General features: G+C 45.4%; 1 protein-coding gene across 1 annotated transcript in view; it reads left to right on the top strand.

The window, feature by feature from the left end:
• The first annotated feature begins 9,491 nt into the window (after positions 1 to 9,491).
• Positions 9,492 to 11,264, top strand: part of RNF145 (ring finger protein 145) — a 58,043-nt gene continuing 56,270 nt past the window's right edge. The window contains exon 1 of the mRNA XM_019506072.1: positions 9,492 to 9,705. Within this exon, the coding sequence (XP_019361617.1) occupies positions 9,522 to 9,705 (184 nt within the window). The 5' untranslated portion in view covers positions 9,492 to 9,521. The remainder of the gene's footprint in view (positions 9,706 to 11,264) is intronic.

The raw sequence follows: 11,264 nt of genomic DNA on the forward strand, positions 1-11,264 counted from the left end.
AGTTAGGGCACATAGTGTGCATGTAGTGAGTGTGTGTGTGGTTAGTGTGCGCAGAGCATGTGCATGCAGTGTGTGTAGTTAGTGCACATAGTGTGCATACAGTGAGTGTGTGTGTGGTTAGTGTGCGAAGTGTGTGTGTAGTTAGTGCACATAGTGTGCATATAGTGAGTGTGTGTGTGGTTAGTGTGCATAGAGCGTGTGCATGCAGTGTGTGTAGTTTGTGCATAGAGTGTGTGCATGCAGTGCGTGTCATTAGTGTGTGTTGATTGTGCACGTGCAGTGTACATAGAGTATATGCGTGTGTGCATAGTGTCTGTAGAGCATACGTGTGCGTGCACAGTGTGCATAGAGTGTGTGTGTGTGTGTGTAGTTCACGGAGCGTGTGCATGCAGTGTGTAGTAAGTGTGCATAGAGTGTGTATAGTGTGTGTACTTCTGCATGTAATGCGTGTGGAGTGCGTGTAGTGTGCATGCACAGAATGCATTGCATGCGTGTGGAGTGCGTGTGCCCAGCATGTGTGTGGAGGGTGTGCGCAGCACACGTATGGAGGGCGTGCGTGTGGTGTGTGTAATGTGCCCTCTGTGTCTCCATGGGGAGAAGGAAACTAGCCTGTTCCTCCTTTCTTGCTTGTTTTCCCGAGCGTCAAAGGAAGATGAGGCAACCTTGGCGGCTAGGAGCTGGAACCAACTTCCAAGGGAAGTGGTGCTGGCCCCTACCCTGGGGGTCTTTAAGAAGAGGCTGGATGCCTACCTGGCTGGACTCATTTGAGTCCCGTTTCTTGTTTTTGGGGTTTTTGTTGTTCTCCCGCCCTGGCGGGGGGTCGGGCTAGAAATCTACTAGGTCCCTTCCGACCCTTAATCTATGAAACTATGAAACCTTTCTCTGGGAGACGGTTTCCCGCCGTGGCGCCCGTCTCTGTGCTCCTTCCTCCCTGCGATGGCAGGGCTGTGTGGGGAAGAGGTGGCAAGCGTGCGTTGTGTGGTGCGCTCCCGTGGCGGGGCAGCACGGCACAGGGCCCTTTGAAGGGGCAAGGTTGCTCTCTTCTGGCACACGGCACCATCTGACTTCGTGTATCGCGATGTTTGTCAGCCCCAGTGTTCTGAGAGAGGGGCCGGCCCGCAGTACAGAGCAGCCTGAAAAGTTTCTGTGTCCAGAATAAAATGCCCCTGCTATTGATCTTGCTTGTACCAGGTTCAGGCTGTGCATGCTCACTCTGGTTACACTCAGTCCTGACCTGTGTGAGGTCTTGGGCATGGCTGGTTGGAAATGTAGCTGTGTTTTCACCTCGTGAAGTTAAACCCTCAGGGCCCTATCTGTCCCCTGTGAGGATAGTATGGGGGAGCTCCCACATCTCCCCACTGTATGCAGATACAAAAAGGGTGCAGGAGGTGTGCACCAGAAAGCTGTAAAAGCAACCAAGCCTTTGGTTAGACGCTGCAGAGTTGGACCCAGACCCGCAGATATCTCAGCCTCCCTGTCAATCCATAGGAGCTTTCACCTTGGTTTGCGGTTTCTCAGGGTATGCCGTTTAATCAGGTGGATTTTTGTCTTCTAGGAACTGGGCTGAAGCCACCGGCTAATTTCATGTGGGCTCACAAACAGGCAGCCATTCTTAAGCCGGTTGGATTTGCAGTGGTGCTATGTGGGTGAAGGGCTCTGTTCCTCCACCAGCCCCTGCCTGATTCAGCGCCATCATGTCTGCTACTTCTTTGTTAACAAATTTTAGGTCTAAAAACCTTTGGTTGCTCATACCAAATAGAATAAATAAGAGGTGTTATCCTATTTTTAAAGCAGCAGTTGAGGGCGGCCATTGGTTGGCATTATAGGAATAGAAAGAATGACACTTTTCCCTTCCTCTTACAATGTGAATCAAGTACAGACAATATGTCAGAAGCCAAATCCTGGCCCTGCATGGGAACACCGGCCCCCTCCGCTCAGATTTGTTAACGCGGTTACAGTTTGCAGGATAGGTGTCAGATTTGCTCGTGGGTTGGAGGTCCCTGCGGCACGGCTGAGACTTGCTCTGTGTGCGTGCATGCGTACATGTGGGCACAAGGAGTTGAGGAGAGGGCTGGTGGAAAAACTGAGGTTTAGGGAAACAAGGAAGAAATAACCTTACAGCTGTGCGGTTGTGTTGTGTTCTCCATTGCAAGCTGTGCTGGGGTAATGGGTTCACATTTCTGAATGCCATTATGCTTCCAGATGGCACCAGACATCAGTCTGGAGTTACTTGCCCTGCCATTTTTCTGATTATGCGGTGGAGAGGCTCTTGTTCACTTATCTTCATGCGTAGTCCTCCCTTGAACGTAGGGGTGACCCACGCTTGAGATCTGCTGGCAGAAAAACCACCTACGTTTTAATGCCTGTGTGTACCAGCTTGAGTTAAATAACTGCAACTGCTTTAATTCACACTTGTTAATTTTGGATGAGAACTTTGACCCCTAACTGTGTTTTTGCTTTGATTCATTATGTAATGCTCGCTTCCTCTTTAGGTGAAAATCTCACTCATCCAGTCACTTGATCTCATCTCTGCGGTAATTGCTTTATTGCGCTGTTTGGATGGAAGAAAAGGGGAGGGGGGAACCTATTGGGTATGCTTAATAACTTCTTGGTCAAACAGCAGAACTGCTGAGTCTGCTCGCTGCGTTCTCTCCCTGTAAAACTGCCTTCATGTGAACTCTGAAGTCTGTCTTGATGTGATTTGACATTGCTGAGCTGCTGTAGTAAATCATGAACAGAATGGGCTTAGAGGGAGGTGGTGACCAGATCCAGACTGTAACAGTGCAGTGCATAATCCTAATTTTTAATTGGCTGAAAAAGTGTAGTTATTTGCAAGGCTACGCTGTATTCAGCTTTCTCAGCAGAAGTGGTTGAAGAGTGCTGTCACTGTTAGCTCAAAACGTACCCCAGCTTAAATTATATGTCACTGATGCACCGTTTACTACTTTTGGTGCCCGCTGCTGCTCGGCTGGGGGGAGCATTGTTCTCCTGCACCCGTCACCAGTCATCACTCCGGAGAACTGGACTTTTCTGTGGTTTTGTGCCTGCAGCTGAGCCCATAACAATTGTTCATGCCCCCCAGAAGCCAACATCATGTTGCAGCGTACAAGAATCCGAGGCCCTGAGCAGCTCCGATTTTTCTGTTTTAAATCCCCTTCTGCTCCCGGGAACGGAGCAGACGTGCGCCATGGAAGGACGCTGAGAGGTACGCATGTTCTCCAGAGCACAGCTGGTGGGTCTAATTTTAGGCTTCCCGGCCGTGACATCAAACCTTTTAGTAGTTCTTAGTCAAAATAAAATCCCTGCAGCTAGGTGTCTTTGCCCCCTCCCCCATCCTCTTTCTTCTTTGAAGATATATTTAACTAAATTTAGCTTATTCAACAATCGGAGCTTTATGTGTTAGCATTCTAGTTTTAATTTTAGAACATCTTGTTTAATGCTTCTTCTGTGTAAATGGAGATCATGACCAAATGCCGCCGTTGCACACAAACGGGTACCCCAAATCACTGGCGTTTTGTAGGGGTTAGACTTTAGGCAGATATTGTTTTTTGTTCTTTAGTTTCTTGCAAATTTCTCCAGGCTGCTTATGACAACTCAGTGAGGTACTAAGTGCTGCCTCTGTCCATAAAAGTCCATTTAGAGACTGGTGCGCATCTCAGGACCTGCAGTTTTTTGAAGTCTAGTTCCTAGTGCTTAATCTGGCTTCACTAGTAATCCTACTGTTGTCTTCAACTGGGAACAAAGTTAGACCAGCACTGCAAGTTTTGAAGATAATCCATCTTTTAGCCTGGCTCTGTAACTGTTTGCAAACTTTCCTGTTTATGGGTTTGTCTAAATGTGGAAACTGCCAGTTTAACCATTAGATTTTCTACCTGTTCATTTGAACCAGGGCAGCTTGTGTTTGTGTGTGCGCGCCCTTCTTGTTGGTTTAAAATCAGTCAGATTAGTCCAACTTACTGTAAGTTGAGTGTTGCAGGATAAACTGAGAAGCAGGGATCCTGGTTTTCTCCGATTTAAAAAAATCCCCAATTTTCAGTTTAAAATGGGGTTAAAATGAAACACCACTAATATATAGATATGTATCTATATATTAGTGTATATTAGTAGTGTTTCATTTAAATCATGGAAAATGTGGATTTGGGGTTACTTTTTTTTAATCGAAAATTGGAAATTATATTAAATTGGAGAAAATCAGGATCCCTCCTGATAAGACAGCTTGAAAATCACACCAAAAAGTTGCAGTGATTTTAAATAAACAGGTATAAAATTGCACCATTTGTCACGATGCTACAGTTCTTTGCATAGACTGAGACCTATTTAAAGGGAAAGTTTGTGAAGGCTTTACTCAAAAGGTTGCTGGTAATCTTTCCACCAATGACACTGGTAAGGTCCACATTTGTGATAAATCCAGTAACTTTTTTTTTTTTAAATAGTTTCCAAAAATTAGACATCTGAGTAAAGCTGTTTGGAAATGCTGATTCACGGAAATAGGAACTTAACCAGAGTTCACAGGAAACGTTTCTCAGTTCCAAGACGTAATTTCTAGGCAGAAGAAGACCTAGGCCTGTGCCGTGGCTTGGCTCTTGGCTGCCTGGGCTCAGTTCCAGGGTTTACGCCGTGACCATATGAGTTTTGGGGTGGGGGTTGCACCCCTGCTTTTGCTTTGACTGGTTTCCATTTCCCCTGTGATTGAGAATGGGAAGGGAATTAAAATGCTTAGTACAACGTGCTTAGAGCGGTGTTATTTTTTGCTTGTCTCTATTTTGTCTTACTGGAACTCAGCAGGAACCTCACCTGAGCCCTGAGGATACATGTGTTTGGACTGGAGCCAGTTTAAAAGGGTTTCTCATTAGCAGTAGATGTGGCAACAGGATTTGCTACAGTGTTTTGGAGTGGGCCACTCTTCTGTAATATCTAGCTTATTAATTGCAACATTGTGCTTATCACAGTGGTTTCTTAAAAGCACAAGTAGGGATTTAAGCTGCCTAGGTAAATAAGAAAAATACCATTCATTTTTCCTAATGTCTCAGAAACTGGTTTGTGTATTTGAAAAGGTAAAAGAAGCTTGGCAAAGATCTTCAACTTAACTTGGATATTCATGGTCTTATTTAACCCTGTGTTTTGGAAAACTTGCACTGAAGTCCACAGAAGTTTGCCTGGGTTTGGAGAATTAAGGAATCTGAATGAGACTCATAGAACAACTTTGCTCTGTACAGAGAAGTCATCAGATGACTGACTGTCTTCAAGTACGGCACTTGTACATGTTGAGAGCATTTTAATCAGATTCATGGTATCATAGTGCTTAGGGTTGGAAGGGACCTAAACAGATCATCAGGTCTGACCCCCTGCCCCAGGCAGGAACAGGTGCCAGGATCATATCACCTCAGCCAAATATCTGTCCAGCCTCCTCTTGAAGACCCCCAAGGTAGGAGAGAGGACCACCTCCCTTGGGAGCCCATTCCAGATCCTGGCAGCTCTGACTGTAAAGTAACATCTCCTGATGTCCAGCCTGAACCTTCTCTCTAACAATTTGTGGCCGTTATTCCTAATAACCCTGGGTGGTGCCTGGGGGAACAGAGCCTCCCCCAGTTCCTGTTGGTTCCCCCTGGTGAGTTTGTAATTGGCCACCAGATCCCCTCTCAGCCTTCTCTTGTGGAGGCTGAATAGACGCTCAGGCCCTTTAGCCTCTCTTTGTAGGGCCTGCCCCGTTGCCCCTTGATCATGCGGGTGGCCCTCCTCTGGACCCTCTCAATGCTAGCCACGTCCCTCTTGAAGAGCAGTGCCCAGAACTGGATGCAGTACTCCAGCTGCGGCCTGACCAGTGCTGCTTAGAGGGGGAGGATCACCTCCCTGGACCTGCTTGAGATGCATCTGTGGATGCATGACAAGGTGCAGTTAGCCTTCCTGACCGCTTCCTCGCATTGGTGGCTCATGTTCATCCTGGAGTCAACAATGACTCCAAGATCCCCTTCTGGTGCCGTGTTGACAACATGGGTGTTTCCCAGCCTATAGGTGTGTTGGTGGTTCCTTCTCCCTTGTACTTGTCTGCGTTGAACTCCATCCTATTCTTATCCTCCCACCTCTGTAACCTGTCTAGATCTAGCTGGATTCTGTCCCTCCCTTCCAGCGTGCCCAACTTGCCCCACAACTTGGTGTCGTCAGCAAATATGGACAGTGTGCTTTCCACACCCACATCCAGATTGCTGGTAAAATGTTGAACAGCACAGGCCCCAGGACCGAGCCCTGGGGGACTCCACTGCCCACATCCCTCCAGGTCAAAAATGACCCGTCGACCACCACTCTCTGGGTACGACCATCTAGCCAATTTGCCACCCATCTGACTGTAGGCATCAGTGCCGTGATCACCAAGTTTTTTTTAAGAGAATGTGGTGGGAAACCATGTCAAAGGCCGCCTTAAAGTCCAGGAAGACAGCATCCACCCTGGATCACCCTAGATGCATGTTTTTACAGCAAATACCGTAACTTTGTAGGCTAACATTTTTTGTCAAGCTCTAACTTGATTGCCTTAAAGGTAATCTTGAGAAACTTGTAGGCAATTTCATGTTGATGAATTGGTGAATTTACACAACTGGAGAAGTAAAGGGTTTGAAAAATAGCTTTAACTCTTTCTGCATAACCTGTTTGAGGCTGTGCATCTATTAATCCTGACTTTCCTTTTGATGAGAGGCTTGTCATTTCAGTTGGAATTCCCCTGAAACTTTCTCTTCATAAATTAGCCTGGGTTGAAAAATCTGTTTTGCTGCAATAGGATCACAGGAAATTTGGGCTGGAAGGGACCTCACACAGTCATGTAGTCCAGCTTCCTGCTCAAGGCAGGAAGATCCCAACCTAAATCATCTGAGCCAAGTGTCTGTCCAACCTGCTCTTGAAAATTTCCAAAGATGGAGATCCCACAATTTCTCTAGGCCACCTGTTCCAAATGCTTGACCAGTGCATAATTATTACATACAATAATTAATAGCTTTTCAAGATGAGCAGCTTGCTTGATAGGATAGTAGTGGTAGTTTATGTACAGTGTTCACCAAAACACCACAATAAACAAATAAAATTATCTAAATAAATAACAGCATTTATATAAATCATAATTTTTACTAAAAGGCTTGATAGGGTAATTGGGCTGCTATTAGTTTGGGGCAGGCATTACTGGTATCTGTTTTAGCTCTAAAAGAGTTAAAACATTATGCATCATCATGCTCTAGGCAAGTGTTCAGGCCAGCTCTCTGTACACAGGCAAGTATCAACTCTAAATTATGATTGTTAATCATATCCTATCCTTGAGGGTTTAAGTTGGATGTGGAATTATGCATGTGCCTTATGCTGGCCCTTTGAACAAGGGCAATTTCATTCAGTCTGAATAAATGGAAATGTAATTGCATTCTATTAAAATGCTGTATTTCAAAGCCCGTGTGTACTGTTGAGCATTTCAAGTAAAAATAAAATCTGACAAGTGAAGCAATATCTTGAAGTAAGGTCCTGTAAACTGTATTCCATCTTGTAGTAATTAGAGTGTAACAGTATTAGTGAAACATTAATATTGCAGCATAGCAGCAGCTGGTGTGGTTTACTCTGGGCTCCCAAACTGCTTCTGTCACAACCGATTGTTATACAGTTTATTCAGCAAGAAGGCATCTTATGGGATTCTCTAAACTCACACTTGAGGTTTTGAAACACCCTGTCCCAGGTTTTTTAAAGTGAGATGCACATCTCATCTTTGCAAGTGTTTTCATGCAACTGGGCAGAATCCTGTTCTTTAAGCTTGTCCCCCATGACGGAGACTCTCAGCCTTTTGCAGATCCTGAGCTGAGGCTGAGTTGTCAGCTTGCTGCAGTGGTGGTTTCTGTGTGCACGAATGGCCTTTTGCTGCTGGGTTTGGCCTTGTGGCTGCTCACCCCGTCTCATCCCGCCACAGAACTTTCCTTTATCAGCTCACTGTAATAACATCAGTAATAATAATAGTACAGACCTTGCATGGTTTAGTAGTGACTTGGATACAAAGGTTTGCCACGCCAAAGCAATGCGTGGGCCTGACAAAGAGCGCAACAAAAAACAAATGCATGAACGTTTTTGCTAGTTCTTTAGTTTGGAGAAGAGAAGACTGGGGGGGACTTGATAGCAGCCTTCAGCTCCCTGCAGAGGGGCCGCAAAGAGGATGGAGCTGGACTGGTCTCAGTGGGAGCAGATGACAGAACAAGGAACAATGGGCTCCATTGCAGTAAGGGAAGTTGAGGTTGGATATAAGGAAAAACTTTCTCACTAGGAGGGTGCTGAAGCACCATAACAGGTAACCCAGAGAGGTGGTGGAGTCTCCACCCTTGGAGGTTTTTAAGACCTGGCTAGAGAAAGCCTGGCTGGGATGATGTAGTTGGGGCTTTGATTAGGGGCTTGGACTGGATGTGACCTCCTGAGGTCCCTTCTGACCTTCATTTTCTATGATTCTTTAGCCTCTCCTCCCAGCCCAGCCCCAGGAAAAAAGGAGTACATAAGTGTCAAATGGAAGAGGCATCAATTTGCCATTCCTATAGTGAGCATGTGGCTCAAGAAAACCATTGACAACTAGTACTAGCTTAGTAGTGTCAGCTGAAGGCTATGGACTGAATGGAGAAGGGAACCCTGTGTTTCCTGAATGGGGTCCCAAGAGTTCATGGCTGAGGTACATGTCCAGGTGATTATGGGGAAATTTATCTTGTGTTCTTTCAGTAGCTAAACATGACCCTTCAATCCCTACTGCTGTCAGTCCAGCTCTGTCCCCAAGCACTAAACTCACTTTACAAACCAAACCTTCATTTTAGAGCACCAGAATAATGTGCCATTGTAATGAATTATATTGGTATAATTGGTACGGAGCTGCGTTATAGATCTTAATCTAAAAAAAAGTGTTTGCCTAAATAAACACAAAAAAACCCTCAAAAAACCAAGATTAGGCTTTTGGAAGTTATTGCAAGTGGTAGGGAGGAAATGCATCTAAATTGTTGCGATTGTAAAAGCTTTTTCCTCCCAAAAAAGCCTTCAGTTGTTAATGTGTAGCACTATAAAGAACTGTTCTCATTGACATTTTTCAAAAGCTGCTTCATCCGAAAAGGCCGTAGAAGGAAATGGCCTTGTAATTCCCCATTTAACTTGAAATCTCAGAGTCCCCTCCATCCCTGCTCCTTACTTGGGTTTTAGAGCTAACATTTGTGCAGATGTTTTGTACCGCGCCGAGCTCAGTGGGATCTTGACCTGTGACGGTGATAATATGAATAACTATGAGAGTTTGCACAGCATGCGCTCTCTCTCATAGTGGAAGACTACCATCAAAACAGAAGCATTCCAGCAAGTTGTTGCAGAGAGCTGGTAGCCAACTGATCTTCTGATAGCAAAAGATAAAAGCCCTGTTGATGGCCACACGGAGAGCTACATTTGTAGGCTTGGGAAGCTTGTACAGTGAAATATGGATTTGCTTACTTTCGTCTGTCTTGTGCTATTTACAGTCTGCTGCGAGTTCTCTGAAAGGGAACAGAATGGCTGTCAAGGAGAAGCTGGAGGCAGTACTAAACGTGGCCCTGCGGGTCCCTAGCATCATGCTTTTGGACGTCTTGTACAGATGGGATGTCAGCTCCTTCTTCCAGCAGATCCAAAGAAGTAGCCTCAACAACAACCCTCTCTTCCAGTACAAGTACTTGGCCCTTAATATGCATTATGTGGGTAAGTGCACATACGAAAATGCAAACATGGTCCTGAAATGAAGCTTTCTGTCTGCCAGAGTTTTAGGAGGGCTGCACAACAACAAGGTCTTACCTTGTTTATTCAATACCAGCCTCACCTTCTTCCTGGAAATGAGCAATTGAAAATTGTGGTGTGCATCTTCAGTGAGGGCCCTGATCTGAACAGTTTGGTTCAAAGGGAAATGTTTTTTCTTCATTCTGCATGTCCAAAACAGGGTGCATGTCTCATTTGGGCATGTGGTATATGAATAAATACAGTAGTGTGGTTATGACACCAAAATGCTACTGTTTTTTTCCTTAATGGTCAAACCGTTCCATCCTGTAGTCTCCCAGTGCTTTTAGAAAGAAGTATATTATATAGTCTCAAAAGAATTTATGGGATCATGTGAACTGAGCGAAACTCTAGGGTTGAAACTGCTAACAAAGGGTTGAAAGAACAAAAGTATGAACTGGGGATGGGCTTATCTGTTTTTGACCTTTCCTTTCTCATGTCCTTGTGACAAGGAGATTAGACATCCTCAAGAACTACTTCACAGTCAGGGCGGCTAGGAGCTGGAACCAACTTCCTAGGGAAGTGGTGCTGGCTCCTACCCTGGGGATCTTTAAGAAGAGGCTTGATGACTACCTGGCTGGACTCATTTGAGTCTGGTCTTTTCTCCCGCCCAGGCGGGGGGTCGGACTTGAAGATCTACAAGGTCCCTTCGACCTGACTTCTATGATTCTATGAAGGTATTTAGCAGAATTTGCAGATTTGTTGGAATCTGACATGTGTAAGACATTCCTTGCTGTGGCAAGGCCTGAAGCCACTGGTGACAGCCATGTTCCCCCTGCTCTCTTCCTGGGGAGTGTTGTAGTTTGAAACCTTTTGTTTTCTTTATTAAATATCCTGGTTTGGTGCTAGGGGTTGGTGTGATGGGGGGAGGAGGCACTGAAATGTATGTGCTGATGGACCTCTTTGGATTTTAACATCTGTCATATAGTTGCCTATAATTGCAGCGGATTAGACTTGATGCCTCTGTGGTTCCTCTCAGCCCTACATTTTCCTATCTTGCAGGAGAACAGTAGAGAGGGGAGGGAGCCAAGTATTATAATTTACCTAGCTGCTGGGAGCTAAAAAAAAAGGCTAGAAGGAAGGAAATAAGTTGTTGCCTCTGGCCCGTGACCTGCAGCTTGACAAAAGGCAGCTTTCAAACTTTACTACTTGATTTGCAGTGCAGATATGGCACTTTAGCTTAAAACCTTAAGCTTTCAAAAGAATATGAGCCGTGTTGACAGTGGGTTGGTATGTGTGGTGCATCCACATATTTCACACAAGTGGACAACTTTCCTAGCTCAATCAACTGGAATTCAGGGAGCTGAGACTAAAAGACGTGGCCCAGAGCTCTAGCTCTGGTGGTAGAGGCCTGTTTTGGGGAGGTAAAAGGACCACACTCCTGGGGCCAGGTTCTCCAACGGGTGTGCGATTATTTTGCAGAGTGTATATTTATAGCAATTGTAGCTTACCGTGTGTGTGTGTGTGTGTGTGTGTGTGTGTGTGTG

The sequence above is a fragment of the Gavialis gangeticus genome, unplaced genomic scaffold, assembly GCF_001723915.1.
Source record: "Gavialis gangeticus isolate Ggan-Ray unplaced genomic scaffold, GavGan_comp1, whole genome shotgun sequence".
Classification (NCBI taxonomy): Eukaryota; Metazoa; Chordata; order Crocodylia; family Gavialidae; genus Gavialis; species Gavialis gangeticus.